General features: G+C 49.0%; 1 protein-coding gene across 1 annotated transcript; it reads left to right on the forward strand.

Moving 5' to 3' along the window:
* Positions 1-628: 628 nt before the first annotated feature.
* LOC126558962 (mucin-5AC-like) lies at positions 629-16,201 on the forward strand. Its single transcript, XM_050215092.1, has 7 exons — positions 629-701; positions 6,591-6,846; positions 6,948-7,462; positions 7,550-8,001; positions 8,122-8,393; positions 8,488-9,598; positions 9,670-16,201. Exons 1-7 carry the CDS (start codon positions 693-695, stop codon positions 16,199-16,201), a joined length of 9,147 nt encoding a protein of 3,048 aa, XP_050071049.1. The 5' UTR covers positions 629-692.
* The last annotated feature ends 2,188 nt before the right edge of the window (positions 16,202-18,389 follow it).

An 18,389-nucleotide genomic window follows, 5' to 3' on the forward strand; every position in this document is an offset into this window, starting at 1 on the left:
GTCAACATTTTCTTAATGCACGTCTCAAGCGGCAACGAGACGAGATCCGCAAGAGGCATGAAAGTTGCTGTCTGGGAGGTCAGGTACTAGTTTTCGTCGGCGACATTTTTGCTCGTACAACATTTCTGGTAGCATACTCTTAGGCTGCGAGCCGTTTTGTGAAGCATCGTCAGATCCACGTGATTGCAGCACTGATCTGCTGATTAACTGAAGCATTTCAACATGGCCGGATCTCTCGAACTTTTCTCTCTCTCTCTCTCTCTCTAAACTAATTCCATGTCTCGACAGATTTTTCTTTTAGGATGAGGTGATGCACTAATCGGTAGGAACGAAACAGTTACGACCAAAACGAACTCCTCCACACATACCAAAAGCCTATTATAAGGAAGGCAAGTAGTACACGGTACGTCATCCAATACGAACGAAAACGGCCATCTTAGTCGAATGGAACCAACTAACAAGGCGCCTGTCTGTTTTTTTCTTCTCTTAATTCTATCTAACAGCCGCTGGCAGATCGCTACAAGAAGAACCAGACGGTAGACGGAGGTGTAACGTCGTGTCCTCAAGCAGAAGGAGCCAACGCAAGCCACACACAACCCGGGGGAGTCGTTCGGGGGGCAGGGTTTCTGGGCTGGTCTGGGCCGCCAGGGAAGGAGCTGCAGAAGCAAAATCGGAGGCGAACGAGCACAACCATGTTTCCGGTAAGTCGGCAACCGTCACCCATCTACTTATATGCATTGTTTTCGACGGGTGGGTCGTCACTGCAACTGCTGCGATACCGTTACCACCTATGCCCGGTTATCTTCTGTATGGTAAAGCGATATACGATACCGCACACGCTTTTATGCGGCGGGGAGGTCTTCTGCATTCTGACCAGGTACATCCTAAATGAGGTTGCATTTTCCGCTGGCCGTTCGCTTTTGACATTGTTGTGTCTTGCGGCCATTTTTACAGAGCGTGATTCATTAAATGGTTGTGCGTTTTTGGGCAAGCTGTGAAGCGGCGGTGTCCCAATGGGGGCAGGGTTCTCCACCGCGTCGTTTTAATAGCGGGATAGAATGGTGTGTTGTAATAGCCGAGAACCTCCTACCCGGTGAGTCACGCGCTTTTGTGCGTGATCATCATTCAGAGCTTGCGGTTGCTCGTTGAATTTATGGCTTTAAAGCCGATTTTAAATTCATGCTGGGACACATACACACCACTCACGGTAATGGCCTTTTTCCCCAGTCAACAGTTGACGCTGGGTTGTCCATTGCCCTCGCTGTAGTGCTTCAGCCGGGTGAGTTCATTTCTAACCCGCGCAACGTTTCAACACTCTGTTGGGGATTTTCGGTATTTTTTCTTTCGACATTAGTCTGTTTCTCCTCTCTGTTTTAACCTTTTCGCCTTACCTTGATGATTGTTCATGTCAAAAATATTTATTCGGTAAATGATGCATGGTGTTTGTTTTTCTCCGATTTCTTCAGTACTCCGCACGTTTAAATATTTATTCACGCAACACATTTCCGCAACCGTGGTAGGTTGTTAGAAGAAACCAGTGAAGAAAAGAAGAAAAAAGCGTTACTACAAATTACAAACAGCAAAAAAAGGCCCCAACATCAGGCTAGGGCTAGCTGGTAGTTTGTCGGTGTAAAATGTACCTCATCGCGTAATTTAATAGAATTACGATTAAAAGCAAACAACATTGGACAAATGTTATCCAACCCCATTAAGCTTTTATGCCGTCGGCGGGCTGGCAGTGCTGAGTTGAAAAGCGAAACTTCTCACAAGCAGTAATTAGACTACAATCGAACCACCGGCACCCCAGAGACCCGTTGTGGACGTGTGAAGTCAGTGAGATGGTTGGTCTTCGGTATGATCAGCCATGCGTTACACCGATCGGCAGGGAACGTATGCTGAAGATAATGAAGCCTCTTTAAAGTGTACAACAAAAAAAAAACGATACTCGTGGCCTCGTAACCCAGTCATTCAAGTCAAGAGTTTCTCATATAGATTGCCATTTTTTTTTTGTGGGTATTGTTGTTGTTCGCGTGTGGTGAAGATGCGTTTCCTCTTCCTAGCAAAAACATTACGTATTATTACAATTGCATGAGTGTTGGCAGAGGTTGATCGATTATCGCTCACACTGAGTGATATGTTAATCTTGGCGCATTTGTTTGTTTGTCTTTTTGCTAGTATTCAAGATGGTTGTTAGATGATTAGAAATGAGGTGAAGTTATTTAATTATACCCCGATAAATGGGTGCCATTGTTTTACTACGCATGCTGGCATACAGAGAGTTTCTGAGATTAACTGGCAATGTTCCAGAGACGTATGGTCATTGCTCATTATGACGTAGAAAAATCTTGTTTGGGTTAGATGATTGTCCGCTACATTCGGAGTGCTGCCGAAAAAACGCGAATGTGTCTAATTCTACCAGTCTGATGTTCACTACATCTTATGCAGGATTTAGAAACGCTTCAAACATTTCTAGTTCTTCTGAGAAACCCTGTAAGTACCAATATCAGTAGAAGATTTCAAAAATGAAGCCAGCAACCCCGTTAGCTTCAAAAAAAATGAAGGGAAAATTTTGTAAAAAGACATCCGGAAACTTCTAACAACATTAACACAAGAAGAAGATATCCTGAAGTTGCTGAAACATCTAGTAACAAGGTATCAAGAATTCGTCAGGGAAGCTTGATGATAACCTAAATGAGGTCCCAAAAGTTATGACCAACATTGAATCTCGTCTAGAGTGTCCTCACATGAGCCGAACGTAGAATATCTTGGTACGGATTAAAACCAAGTCAAGAATGCTTTGAATGCCCGACCAAGCCCCAACCTTCTGGGGCTCTAGTACTAAAGCTCGGGTGCCGTATCCTATGGATTCGAATATATCACAAATGAATTAACCGTATAACAAATATAATAATTACACGGATGCAGCACTTCGCGAGCGGATTACTTGTCTTGCTCAAATATTTCACTAGCAAAGCTTGATGTGGCTCTAACCAGTTTCCACCGTGTGGATGCTGAAGTGGTTTTTTTGGTTTCTTAAACCGAAGGTTATCGTATTAGTTTGACCTTAAGGTAATGAATTTTCGAACAGCCGAATTACTGCGTGAGTAATAACTATCACGCCGTCGAAACGGTTCAACGCGCACGAACAGGCGACAAATCAAATTAAAATGCAAGAGCCACAGAGCTGTGGAAAGAGAATGTTGCGAAAGCGTCCCATCCACGGTAGCGATGCGGTGTTTGCAAACTTTGTAGTACGTTTTATCGAAATTCGAGCAAACAAATCCCACCGCTACCGTATGGCGTGTGTAAGTACCTACCAATAAAAAAGGAAAAACAAACGCTTCGAGTTGTGTGTGGAATCAAACAATTTCACTTTTCTATGTAGACAGTTGATTTGCATAGTGCGGTAAGAAGTGTCACTTTCGCTGTTTTCGCTGTGTAGCAGTGACGATAAGTCAACAGAGGACGCTATGTACGCTAATTGGTAAACCTGCTGCACGAGATTATGATTTAATAACCTTCATAATCTTAGGCACGGAAGACGGAACCTAAGGTAAGGTACATCTTCCCCGTTTGGACCGCGGTATGTGCAACCTTGTGAAATTGGTCGAACTGTTGTTGTGATGTCCCGCGACATATATTCGGTTGCGTTTTCTACAAGGGGAGCGTCTAAATCCGGTATAGCCGTTACACAATCACCAGGAAACGTATCAAGTACAGGGTTTTCGAGAATGTAATGAACAAGTTCGCCAGGATATTGATTTTTTCAGGTATATTATTGATTCATTCTGCGAGATGTAGAACTGACCGGATGCTGCCGTTGCCGGAGCTATGGATGCTGGGATGGAAAATGTGTGATTCTACAATCCTGTGGAACAAACCAGCGACAACATCCGAGCACATTGAGTCAATAACATACCTGAATAAGTCAATATCTCGGCGAAATTGGCGAATTCTTATCTAGGTGTGGTTCTCAAACTATTCCATAACCATTTCAATGCCGACAAAATATGTAAACCGTAGTCAACACGCACCGTCACTGGTCAGCCTGTGGCGACGAATGTCCCAAATACCGTAACCGATTAAAACAAATGGCCTCGAGAGATACTGGGACGCATCAAGAGGTGCGCATCGTTCGCTCGAAAGGAAAATCGGCATACCGTAAGCCTGCTGGTGCGTATCGACCCATCCTTCCCATACCGCTGCGATTGATTTCTTTCGCTGTGGGTTTGGGTTCCCCGGCATTATGTTTTTGGGGTGTCTGCATTTTTTTTTTTTTGGAAAACATTACGTTATTAGCCAACGCACGCACCCGAAAACATCCTGCTAATATGTGATGGAACAGGTTTGGTTGTGCTTCTTGCTTTCGTTGATTTGTATGTTTCTTTTCTTTGGCTTTTATCGAATCCCGCTCGGGCCCTCTTTCTTCTGCACAACCCTGTTGTAGCTGTAGCACACACAACACTCAAAAACAGTGGAGCATTACGCAACAGTTTTGAGCAATCATATCACCTTTAGCTCTCTCGCAGGGTACCGGTTTCACGCCGTTTCTGGTTGCTTTCAGCAACCTGATTGCAAGACCGGCTGATGATTAGCCCGATACACACTCACTGTTGAAAAACTGATAACTCGAAATAAATTCCGAATTGTGCGAAAAAAAAAACAAAACAAAAACTTTACACAACGCGAAGCAACAGAACAGGTTGCCATATTGGGGAAGGCCATCTTGGATTCCATTTTTTTGTTGTACTTCAACTCGGTTTATAAGTACTTTTACTTTACTTTTCCACGGTGAATGTTGCTCTCCTTTCTATAATCAATTTTTCGATCGATCGAGCGTTCTGCTTTTTACAAACAACGCAACATACCCGATAGCGCGCTGGTGACATCCCGTGTCCAAGATGGATGACCAAATGTCGCATTTGAAAAGGTGTGGTTATGTCCCCACCCAAAAAAAAACCCACCAAAACACCAAAGAAGAATTTTTGTGTTTTCACCTTCGAAAAAAAAAATAATAATGCAACCTGATCGTTGCGCATGAAAAGGAAAGTTTACAGCAGCCCAGCATCATCTGGAAAGAAGGAACGGCGAAAAGTAAAAAAAAAAACCGGGCCAACCATTTGGGTGCGCGGCCCAAACGAGCGGGGCGATAAATTTAACCACTTCGCTCCATCCGCTCCCGTTGTTGCTCTCACGACCGCGGCATGCATCGTTCCATCCGCGCGTGAGATGGAATTTCCGGATGACACACCTTAAACCGCCCGGTGGGACACCATACTCATGAACCAATCAGTTTCACCGGTCACCACCTCACACAAATTGTGTGTGTGTGTGTGATTCGATTTTTGTCCACCGATCTTTCTCCAGCTGCCATGGATGCCCCCGGAAACCTCCGTGTTCCCGTCAGCCGGGGCAGCGGTATGGTATTCGGGCCCCCGGGTCTCTGGGTGGGTATTGCGCTCTCGCCCATCACCATATCAACCCGGTGACGGCGGGGTTACTGGCGTTACGAAGATTCGACTACAACTTTCACTTAGCGCTGCCGTGCGGTTGTTGTTGCTTTCGTAATGGCAATCAAAACAACACACCATCGCCCATCACCACCACCACCACCACCACCACCACACAATGGCATAAGCCGTTTAGTTTCCCACATACGGCCGTTCGGTGGGTTGATGAGGTTGGAGCGAAGCACTTTGGATCCGGGAAAGGATATTGGAGGGAGCCATTTTTTTTTTGGTGTCGTATTTTCTTTCTCCGGCTGGCTTCTGCCCGTTGTAGTGTTTCGTAATACCTGTCGCGGTGTAAAGATACTTTTCTAGCAACGAAAGAGAGAACCTGCCAGAAGTCAACGGTCGTCGGACCAAGCTTAACCATGCGAGCTTTGACTGTGCATGTAACACAGTGGAGATTTTACAGCCATGAAAAGCGTGAAGGTTTCTCTTTTATTCCTATAATATTAATCATTACGATTTCGATACTATTGCTTGAAGGCTGGGAGGAAGAACTTTGCTATCGTTTACATTAATCTGAAGTCTTCTGACACCAGTTCCGCTTCTTGGCAATAGCTAAGAGATGTTCTACACCCAGTGGTTTGATTTTGTCAATCAGAACAACTATGGCGTCGAGTCTCAAATTTGCTTGTCTTGGGATAAGCACGCAAACTTCAAACGTTCTATTCATCTTAGATAAAGCAACTCATTCGCTGATAGACATCTCGAGTTCGTAAAGAGTTTCTTCTAAGCTTCAGTCACTGGAAGTTATTCACCTTTTTTTGCGAAGGTTGTCCATTCTTGGAAGTCTTCCAGCATCACACTTTTGTCTGGTTCTAAGCGGCTGTCTGAAAGAGTTATGCTCCTTTATGTTTTTGGACATGCTAATGGGGGTTAGCGTTCATTCAGATCTGTGAAATGTCTTTAAAGTTCGATGCATGTCAGATAATCGCTACCCCTCCGTAACGAATTTTGCTACCAATCTTTGCGGGAACAAGATTGTAGCCTTTGATGTACACGATAAAATAGACTTAGTAGCGGAGAATGGACACAGCAAATGGAGATACTAATGCGAGGTGTTCTTACTCTATTACACAGCTTCACAGAGGAGCGGAGCTATTCTTGGCAATAGCAATTTTAGCATTATGGAGCGGCAATGAATCACTGGCAGCCGACAGCAACCAGCGTGTCGTTTGCTACTACACAAACTGGTCCGTCTATCGACCGGGCACAGCCAAGTTCACGCCGCAAAACATAAACCCGTACCTCTGCACACATCTGATCTACTCGTTTGGTGGGTTTACGAAGGAAAACACGTTAAAACCATACGACAAGTATCAGGATATCGAGCAAGGTAAGTGAAATTTTTTGCACACCCCGCTTAGCCCACGTCTGCACTTTTGCATTTCAATTTCGAATTCACTTTCCGGTCCGTAAAAAAAATAAACAAAACAGGTGGATTTGCAAAGTTTACCGGGCTCAAGACGTACAACAAAAATCTCAAAACGCTGCTAGCGATCGGTGGCTGGAATGAAGGTTCCTCGCGATTCTCGCCGCTGGTAGCGGACGCGGAGCGTCGCAACCAGTTCGTAAAGAATACGATAAAATTTTTGCGCCAGAACCATTTCGATGGACTCGATTTGGACTGGGAATATCCGGCGTTCCGGGACGGTTCCAAGCCGAAGGATCGCGAAAACTATGCTCAGCTGGTGCAGGAGCTGCGCGAGGAGTTTGAGCGCGAGTCGTCGAAAACGGGCCGACCGAGGCTGCTGCTGACGATGGCGGTGCCTGCCGGTATCGAGTACGTCGAGAAGGGTTACGATGTGCCAAAGCTGAACAAATATCTCGACTGGTTCAATCTGCTGTCGTACGATTATCATAGCGCGTACGAGCCGGCAGTCAATCATCACTCACCACTGTTTTCGCTGGAGGAAGCGTCCGAGTACAACTTCGACTCGGAGCTCAACATTGTAAGTAATTGATGGCGTACGATCTGTTGGATTGTTTGATGTTTATCTGTTTTTTTTTATTGGCACCATAACACCATAACTTTGTAGGATTATAGTGTGAAGTTTTACTTGAAAGCTGGAGCAGATCGTGACAAGCTTGTGCTGGGTATTCCAACGTACGGTCGATCGTACACACTGTACAACCCGGACGCTACAGACATCGGTGCACCGGCTGATGGTCCCGGCGAGCAGGGTGACGCAACGCGCGAAAAGGGCTACCTTGCGTACTACGAAATCTGCTCCAATCTAAAGGACAGCTCGGATTGGACGGTGGTCCAGCCGAATCCAAAGGCAATGGGACCGTACGCCTACAAGGGTAACCAATGGGTCGGCTATGACGATGAGGCAATCGCACGGCGCAAGGCAAAGTACGTCGCCGAGAACGGGCTCGGAGGTATCATGTTCTGGTCCATCGATAACGATGACTTTAGGGGAACCTGTCACGGCAAACCATACCCGATCATTGAAGCAGCCAAGGAAGCACTGTTAGCCAGCACAGAGTAAGTGTCCACCACTCAGCAGCATCACAACAGCTAAGCAGACGAGAACACCCCGAACGGGAGCGTTTGGGTTGCACAACCGGCTTTACTAATTGCGTGTTGTTTCATCAACCATTACAGAGTGGGCATAAACGATGTTGCTTCATCGAGCAGACCGCGGAAACCGAGTCGTTCGCGTAGTCGCCCCGGTTCTGCAACGCGCAACCGTGTGAATACTGACAACAATAACGAAATTAAGGCCTCGTTCAAAACATCTCAAGGGCGTAAAGTAGCTCGCCCGGTACGCGTTACGACGACCAGCACCACCACCACGACAACGACGGAAGATTCTTTGTACATTGGCGGAAGAACCACAACACCGCAGCCGCCAACTACGCCTGATCCAGGCGCAGGTAAGCGTCGCTTCCCACCCATACGCTTACGGAGGCGGATGAACACAAAACTAATGTTTTCCTTTTGTTTTGCAATTTTTTTTTTTGTATGCAGACTTTAAATGCGAAGATGAAGGTTTCTTCCCGCATCCACGCGATTGCAAAAAATACTTCTGGTGTTTGGATAGTCCCAGCCTCGGTTTGGTAGCGCATCAGTTTACCTGTCCATCGGGACTGGTGTTCAACAAGCAGGCGGATTCGTGCGATTATGCTCGTAACGTGATCTGCTCCAAGACCGTCGCCACAACCTCAACCACAAGCACCACCAGCACCACCACAACCGTAGCGACGCCCACAACATCAACCACACCGAGGCCTCGTATTACAATTCCCACCAATCGGAATAATTTCTTCAACCGCGGAACGTTTACCACCACAACCACGACCGAGCCGACCGTGGAAGTAGACTACTCCGACGAGGATAACACCGAAACGCAGCCAGAGGAGGACCCAAAGGTGATCAAGGAGCTGATTGCGCTGATCAAAAAGGTTGGAGGCATTGAGGAGCTGGAGAAGCAGCTGCAGGCCCAGGAAGATGGTTCCATACTGTTGAAGGATGCGGCCTCGGACCAAATATCGACCACAGCACCGACCATTAGCAAATCGTTGTACGAGCGTGTGCTGAGCCGCACTGGAACCGTGGGCCAGAAGTTCCGCCCAGCCATTACCTTCACCCAGCAGGATAAGACGGGTTCGCTGCCGGAAAACAAGTACTCATCGGTGGTGCGCAACTCGTACACGAACAGTCGCGTTGGTCCGCAAAACGAGGGACTCGACCAGCTGCCCGAGTTCGAGGGTGTGTTCCGTGAGAAGCCCAAGTACGTAACGCTGCAGCGTGTGCGACCAACGAAGGCAACGTCGATCGAGGATCGGTACGATGACGATGAGGACATCGATGAGGAAGAGAACCAACCCTCTACGTTCACAACCAGCAAGCCGACCTCCGTGCCGAAGTACGTCAGCATCAGACGTCAGCGTCCGACGACGATCGCCGAGCAGGACAGTGATGTAGATGGTGAGGATGCAGCACAGGACGAGGAAAGAGAGGGGGAGAAATTTTCTGCAGGCGGTGCGCAGTACAGTGCGGTGAACCGTAACTGGAACCGCCGGCCGACAGAAGCGTCAAACGTGGCAGAAAGTGAACCGGAGCGTTCGTCTCCAAATCGGTAGGTCCAACGGCAACTTCTGTGGGTGTTCTAGGACTGTTTCTTACTTATCGTTTTCATCCATCCGCCAGCTACAACACCATCGATCGTAGACGGACGACCAGCGTACCGTACACCAGCAGTAGGTTGCAGGATGCCGAACGTGATGATGTAGGCACAGATTCTTCTCTTTTGGTACCATCTACAGACTTCCAAACCATATACACTACAGCTTCCACCACCACGATCGATCCATCACAATCTTCAGAACCAAACTTGATACCTTACAGCACACGACAGTATAGTAGTGTTGAGCGCGTTAACAGCAACACCATTAGCAACGACAACGACCGAGGCGGCAATAGCGAAAGTAGTAGTAGTAGTAATAGTAGTAACGATAGCGATAGTAGTACTAGCAGTGGCAGCGATGCTGCTGCCCCCAAACCATCCAATTTAGTAGCATTTTCAAGCGCAACCACCGCCCCGAACAGCGACAGTGCTGAAGAGCCGGAGCAGGTCCAGGTGCTGTCGAATGTCGATTACCAGCCTACTCCGGAGGTGACTGACACCACCAATGTGCCAATTGTTCCCACTTTGCACAAAACGGACGATGGTATTAACGGTGACGGTGCCAAAACACCGCTCGGTGACGCGATGCTAGAGGTAACCACCATACTAAACACAGGTGAAAGCGTTACTGGTAGTAGTGTTAGCAGTCTGGACGCTGGTTTGGAGGGTAGTGATACATTTGCTAATAACGATAAGCGCTTCGAGCCACTGTACGATGGTGGTGAGAAAGGTTTCACCGACTACGAAGCGATCGTTACCACCACGACGACGACCGGTGCACCACCGTCCGTGCCGTCGACCACGGCGGTCCCTGCGACGGCTAGTTCCCTCACTAACGATGCTACTTCTAACTCAGTTTTCAAATTCACAAGAACTAGGAAACCATCGACTACCACCACCGCCACACTAGAACCTGTCACTAACCCTAGTCGGAAAGTTCCCCCGGGGAGTGGTGTTGCTCCGATAAAGGCAGCCCCACGCCCATTCGCAGCAGGCGCACGTCGCACACGTCCGACGCGCCTGCCAGAAACTGCGAACAGCTTAGCTACCACCACCGCACCAGAGCTAGAGTCGACGACACTCCGATCGGTAAAGGTGAGTTTTTCCAATGCCCAGAGATTTGATCTTTCAGCAAGCCGGCAGCGTAGGGTCGGCAGCGCTACGCCCGAGAGTAGCGAACTTGTAGATGGTAGACAGATTAATGAGCAACCCGCGACACGGGCAACCGTGCGCGGTAACCGTGGCCGGGTGCGTTTCCGTACCGCGGCCGAAAAATCGGTCGCCTCCACACCACTCTCTAGCGACGATTCGCAAAGCACTAAGTCTTCGGACAAGTTTGTTAGCACCACAACCACGCAAACTACGCGTCGCCGCTCGCGACCATCTACCGGAGAACTGGCCGCCAATCGTTTTGCAATAGGCCGCACTACAACGGTTAGCTCGAGCGCTAGCACACCGACAGTCGAACCATTGACAACCGCTTCCGACCGTGGATCGTTGCGTCGCGTTAACTTTAGCCTCTACAGCGGACGTCGCGCAAGCGATACGGTGTCCACCACGTCGACCGAAGAGCCACGCATAGAGACGGAAACGTACGACAATGTGACGCCGTTTGATCAGGCCGAAATTAAATCATACACACGAATTGCTGAGGATCCGTTTATGACGCAGGAACGAATTCTGCTGACGCTTGGTACCGCTTTGCGTTACGGCTTTAGTAGCCGTAACGAGCTGACCAGTGGTACAGCAAGCCCTACATTCCCGACACAACCGGTGCAGGAGTTTTCAAGCACACTCGCACCGGCACGTTCCACCTTCAAGGGTCGTCCGTTTGGGCGTGAAAATGTCGACAATATGGTAAATAATGGATTGGCCGAAAACTTAAATGACATGTCAACGGAGTCAAATGCACAATTCTTTGAAGACCCTGTCACATCTGACGGTCGATTACTGAACGAGCTTACTACTGTGTACAATGTGAATGCTGCCGAAGTCGATACGACTACTCCCCAGCCGAGAAAGCTCGTCTCGTCCAGCTTGCGGGATCGGTACAGTGCCAGCAGCACAACGGAAGCCGTCGACACCACGCTAAACGTGGTAGTTTCCGAGGTTAACACGAACAAAACATTCATTCCGGGACGCACACGTCCAACACGTCCGGCCCGACTGCGTACGACATTGGATGCTAGCACTGGGTCAACTGCTGCCGAGCAGGAGGTCACAAGATCACCATCACGTAGACCATTTGCCTCAAGAAAGCAACCAAACGGCGACGTTTTCAGCTCACGCTTCGCACCGCCGGAAGAAACGCTTGGTAACGATGTGACAGAACGAGCGACGGGTATATCGACAACCAAGCGTCAGCGGGTAAACCGTCGTCGTACCACTACCACCACAACGCCTGCTACCGCCACCACTGCAGCTGACGAAAGTCCCGTAACGCGTGGACGTAACGCTTTCAATACAGATCAACGCCGGCAGCGATTACCCGGCAATCGGTTCTTGAAGACCGCTTCTACGACAACTTCTACGGAATCGTTTACCGCGGAACCAACGTACCCGGACAGTAATGTGGCCAACTCGGACTTTACAACCGTGATCACTGACACATCGAACGAAATCGCATCGGGCTACGATCTGCTCAACAGCGACAACTTGCTCAACCTACCAAATCTTCGCACCAGTGAAGACATTGACGAGGAAGATGCTACCGAAACGCTGTCCACACTGGCCGTATCAGCTACGGAAGCGAACCCGAGTGCCAATTTGGTTTCGGGCGGTCTTACACAGCCACCAAAGCCCCAGAAGCTAACGAGCTCCGACGGTACGCGCATTAACGATAGTCAACAGATTGAGTCCGAATCCATCCCAAGCCGTAGCTCGACGCGAGTATTCGGTAGTGGTGCGACCAGGCGCAAGTTTACCGGTAAGTTTGTCACTACAGAGGCACCAGAACCAACGGAACCGATCAAGAAGTTTGTGCCAACGCGCCGAAACCGTCCATCGTTCTCGCTAGCTCGCAATGGCCGACTGTCGACCACTACCGAGGATAGTTCATTCGTTGCCACTACCGCAGACGCAGACGGTACCGTTTCGGCTGGCCCGGCTCCGTTCGTGCCATCACGTAAACGTAAACCACTGCTGCTCGGTAGCCGCACATCCACTACGGCAGCACCGCTGAATGAGGGTGCGAACGGTGACGATTCTGTGCAACCGTCTGCACGCCCAACACGGCGCCGTCCGGCCTACTCACTGAACCGTCCCGCAAGACCGCAAGCGTTTGAAAATTCGTTCGACAAAGCGACGGTAACGTCGAAACCGGTCGAGCAAAAGTCGATCAATCGCACCTCGGTTCTGCTACCGAAGAGACCGAATCTGTTTGCGCGTACTACCACCACTACCAGCACGACGACTGTAGCGCCATTCGGTGCGGATGCTACTGACAGAACAACGCTGGAGGATAGGTTCAGCTCCTCGGAAGAACAGCGCTACAGTGGTGAGGAAAACGAGGGAGATAATGAAATCCAACGTCAGGGTAAGAGACTATTCGGTCAGTTAGGTAGTGACGCCAGCAACAGCTTGGTGCCACAAGAAGTCGACACAGAAAAGCCACGCCCCGAACCTACGTACGGTGGTGTACGACGGCCTGGTTCTCGCATCGGCCCAACGCCGGCCCGTGCACAGCCCAACTCCGGCAGCAATCGGTTCATTTTCAAGAACAACCAACCGGCAGCGACCGGCAATTCGGAGGGTACAGCATCTTTGACCACGCAGCGCACCTTTACAACACGCACTAGACGACCGTTCGGAAATGTCGGTGGATACAAACCGACAGCACAAAACGGTACCGTACTGAGCGGTGACTCTGGGGCACCAGTTGCAGGCAGTGTAACTACACCGAGACCACGGTTTACTCCAACGACGCGCACGCGTCCAACATTCGGTCGCCTACGCTCGACCACTGCGTCGTTGGCGAGCAAATCGGACGCAGGCACTGATGGCGAGCGTGTGGTAGTCGCCTCGACGCTCAACGATTTGGAACAGGGTGCTGGTTTCGCGACGCGACGCTACCAGCCACGCAAACCAACCAGCCGACGTAACTTTACCTCCGTTAGCGTACCGGTAACGTCGGTGGGTAGTGGTGTGGGCAGTTTTTACAATGGTACGCGCGCTGGACAGAACGTAACACTGCCGGCGGTATTCTTACTAACAACGCAAGATACGGCAGAGGGCATACAACAGACGACACCATCACAAACGCTCAAGGAGACGACGCTAACCGCGGCCGAGTTTCCAACCGACGATACAAAACAGCCTCACGATTCAACGACCGCTTTTACCGTCGTTTCGCCTATCGCTAGCCAGAACGGTACGGATGAGCTAACACCAACAACAACAACCACCACCACATCGCCCTGGCTTCTGGAGACAGTAAACGGGGCCGAAAACACTACCTCGTACGAGGATACAGTCAACACATTCAGAACAACCACCGAATACTACACCGCATCCGATGAGACTCACTACACAACACTGAATACGGCTGACACGATCTACACGATTAATGATAATATCGATATTGATGATGTCAATGTATTGCAGGACCGTAGTAGAACGTCGACGACCACCGTCAAGCCCACCACGCTGTACCACGTGTTTTCGATTGATAAGGAGAACGAATCGGTCCCATCCTCCACCGAGATTTATCGCACCGAGGAGCAAGAGATCGAGCTGCCGGCGGCCAACAGGACCGACAAGCTGGTCAAGATACACCGGGTGGTCGAAATCTACACGAAGAACACGAGCAATCCGGACGAGCTGCCCGTCATGCAGAAGCTTGGTGAGATAAATCGCAAGATTATCATACGGCTGGTAGAACCGAACCGGGCCAACAATCGCACCGGAGGCACGAGCAGCAGCAGCAGCTACACCACGACCACGCTCGGTAGCGGTGCCCCGGTAACGGAGCGTGTCGACGATGAGGACACGGACAATGGTCGCGGTCGCACCGTGGTCCTGTCGTCTAACAGTGTGTTCACCGTGGAGACGTCCACCATTCCGCTCGAAGGTTTGTTTGATCCGGAGAAGGGTGTCGGGTTCCCGACCACCGATATGCCACCGCAGGCAGATGCCGAGCAGTTGGACGACGTGCCAACCGTGGCCCCACATCCAGAGATTGAGCGCATTTCGAGTGTAGATTTCAGCTCGGCAACCGGTGCCAGCCCGCTGGAACAGGACGACGAGCTGCCGGCAGTGACGCAGCTTGCTGCAGAAACCGATCGCTACGTGCAGGTAACTAGCTTGCGGCCGGACTTGACAGACGATACAGATACGGAGTCGAGCAACGATGACAGACAGCAGGGCAACGGGTACAAACCACAGACCACTGACCTCTACTTTAACCCGGCCGAAGAGCTGACCACCACGGCAACGGTGGCGGCAGAGCCGGAAGAAACTACCTTCAAAACCGTGACCGTGAGTACGACCCGCACCACACCGGTAGTGGTATCGTCCTCGACACAGCGCGAGATCGTGCACAAGTACACACTGCCGGCCGAGTTCTCTTTCCAAGAGCCTTCGAGCGAAACGACCACCACCAAAACGACCACGACGACGCCAGCGACGACCACCAGCTCATCATCAGCTCCGGAGTTACTGACGACCACGCCGGCGGACCTGCCGTCCGGCAGCAGTACGGTGGTCGATCGCGTACAGTCGCTAGTGTTGCCGAGCAAAGAGAGCAAGAAAAAGTACACCAAGCGCCCGGAATCGGTTCTTACTGCCTCGCGGGTGTCCGACTTTGCGTACAGTAGGGACAGTTCCGCCGAAGCTGACAATGAGCGGGTGGTAGCCACTACCGAACCACTGTACATGACCGAACCGGTCCCCGTCACGACAACTAAAGCTACCAACACACGCCATTACACAAACAATCGCAAATACGTGTCGTCGCTCTCGTTGCGTCCTAACTTTAGCACGCCGGAAGCAACACAGAACAGTGGTGGGCCATCGTACAGGAAGTCGAAGGACATACCCGTCGTACCGCTACCGAAGGTAATTAGCTCCAAATCGGCCACGCAGCGCGTACCTACTACCACTACCGAAACGACGACGACGACAACGACGACGACCACGCCCGCACCGATCACCAAGATAGACTTCAACATCAAGTACGTGCTGCCGGTAAACCTGCCAGACGCCAACTCGCACGAGCTCAAGATCGAAAGCAAAAATGACAAGTACAGCGTACCGTTGTCGCCGATACTGAGGCCAGACTTTATAACGCGCGAAATATCCGGCGAACGGCAGGATCGCCAGTTTTCGCCCGTCTACCGGCCGGAGCTCGATAACGATGAGCTGACGCGCCAGCTAACCAGCGATGCCGACCCGGTCGCCCTCGAGGCGGAACATCTCGATCGCGAAATACTCGGCGACGGTGACAGTAGACAGTCGGCGGAGGGTGGTGCATCGCTCGGCACCGCAGAGCAGCTCGTCAGCCACAGTATACCGTCGTCCGCGGCATACTTCTTGCGCCGTACGGCCGAGGTTAGTTAAGGACACGCGGGGTAGAGGACGGACGGGTTAGCGAACCGCACACACCGCAACATTTACCTTTTCGGTGGTTCGAAGATGGTCAAAGATGGTCGTAACGAAAGGCGCGCGCGCGAAATGTTTGCAGTTACATATAAATGTATTCTTTATCTGATATACTCACGAAACGGTATCACAACCGTTTCATTTGTGTAGGTTTTATGTGTATGTGGCCCGTGCGTGTGTGTGTGTGTATGTATGAGCGTGTGCGTGTGTATGTGTGAGACAAATTTTTGAGTGTCGGATGCAAAAATCTAATAACAAAATTTTCACTTAAATAACTCCCGCGGGTAAGCCAATATACCATTAACCACCACACCACAAACAAAATGGCGTGAACTTCGGATTAGGGAATTTTAAGCAATTGTGCGTGTTATCTGTTTTTTTTTTTATACGCTATCCTGTTTCATACATTCCTTCCTTTACTATCTAATCAATTTTGCACCTACTTTTGTTTTGTTTTTGTTTTTTTTTCGTTTTATCACTGTGTTTCACTAATACCCATACTCATATCCCCCACCCGACCGTTGTGCAGCGAAATGACTAATTATTGTTGCCATAGGACCGCCATGAGATAGAAATTATTGTACAGCAAAGCAAACATAATCCTCCCGGTGTTACAGTGTGAATTACATGCTATTACCAAGCAAACGTACCACAATGGTTACGCACCCAACTTCTGTGTCATCCATCAAATGCTGCATGGCATTTAATTTTATTAGTATTTCGTTTACTATTTACTAACATTTTTTTTTGCTGTTTCCTGATTGACATCTAACTTCAAGTCGGTTTGGTTTAATTGCATTCCGTACGTTTCTGTTTATTTTTATGTTTTTTTTTTTGGTTACCTAAGATGCAGTGCTCGTTGGCACCGACACTCTTGCATTAATTTTTTCTTGCTATTATTACCAATCGGAAAAGTAAGCGGTCAGAAACCGGTTGGGCAGATGTCAAATTTCTGCCACACTTTACACTTTAACTGGAAGTGTAACAACAACGCATGCAATAGGCATTGTTGGTGTATGTGACAAGTGGTCGGCATGGCCACAAAATGGTTGTGTAGCAAAGCAGGTGAATGTTGCACCTGCTGCCGCTACCTGTCACAGCAAATACTTAAGCTTACCTCCATGCTACTACGGATATTTAAGTCAAAACTGTGTACATTTCCACAATGGTTTCTCATAATGTTTAGCGGTACAGTAAATACATCGAAGTATAGAACATTCACCCAGTACATCTGCTCCGTATTATCCTATATCTGTGTGTCAGCTTAGGACAGACAGTTTTAAATCTTCACCCCAACTATTTCTAGCCTCCCCTTTTGATAAACTTTTGCTTACTACTTTGCCGCATTCGGATGCGTCAGCGGGGAAAATGCGTTACGCACTTATCCCTTGCTACTTTGGATCGTGAATGGAAAATGTGTTGGAAAAGGGGTTCACTGTGACATCTTCCCTGCAAAGCCAAATATGGTCCCAGCTGTCATACGCTAGTCTTTTTTTTTTACTTAAACGATTTGATAGTATTCCAGTCGAATATTGACAGTTGGACTGAACATGTTGTTGCGGATGGAAGATGCGCATGCATACATGTAACGCATGCCCGTACACTTAAAGCATGTAACACCTTCACATAAGTATGTGTTGGTGTTTTGTTTTTTTTTTTAACTGACCACAACATTGCAATCCGAGTGAAATTGAGTTACGTAACTCAGTTAAAAAAATACCTGCCCTTAGTATATACCTATTTTACCGTACATTTTAAACTAGGTATAGCAAGCTGAGTTGAATGTTTTTAATTTTTATTGCATTATAGGAAAAAATGTCAGCGTTATTTTTACAACTGTTTGTTTTAAAAGCATGCCTGCAATTTTATGTTATATTTTCTATCTGATGGCATGATTATGATTTTTCTCTAACCCAGACGTCTGCATGTTACGTCTTTCTAAGACAAGTTAAGAGAAGCCCCAAGAGCACAAAAGAACGGTAGAAAATGCGAGAGGAATGTTCAATTTGTGAGCTCGAAGACAGTTTTGGAAGTAAGGCCAAGTTTTATTTTAACACGTGTTTAGAATTTCGGTTCCGGGTAAAGTTTTTGCAAGTAACACGGCACATACGATACCGGAACAATCGTGCCGAGCAGCTAGTGGCAG

This window comes from Anopheles maculipalpis, chromosome X (genome assembly GCF_943734695.1).
Source record: "Anopheles maculipalpis chromosome X, idAnoMacuDA_375_x, whole genome shotgun sequence".
Classification (NCBI taxonomy): Eukaryota; Metazoa; Arthropoda; class Insecta; order Diptera; family Culicidae; genus Anopheles; species Anopheles maculipalpis.

Excerpts from the sequence above, each read along its gene's own strand:
- LOC126558962 (XM_050215092.1), top strand. Across the intron at positions 6,847-6,947 it reads GTATCAGGATATCGAGCAAG|GTGGATTTGCAAAGTTTACC; the intron begins GTAAGTGAAATT and ends TAAACAAAACAG. Across the intron at positions 8,394-8,487 it reads TACGCCTGATCCAGGCGCAG|ACTTTAAATGCGAAGATGAA; the intron begins GTAAGCGTCGCT and ends TTTTGTATGCAG.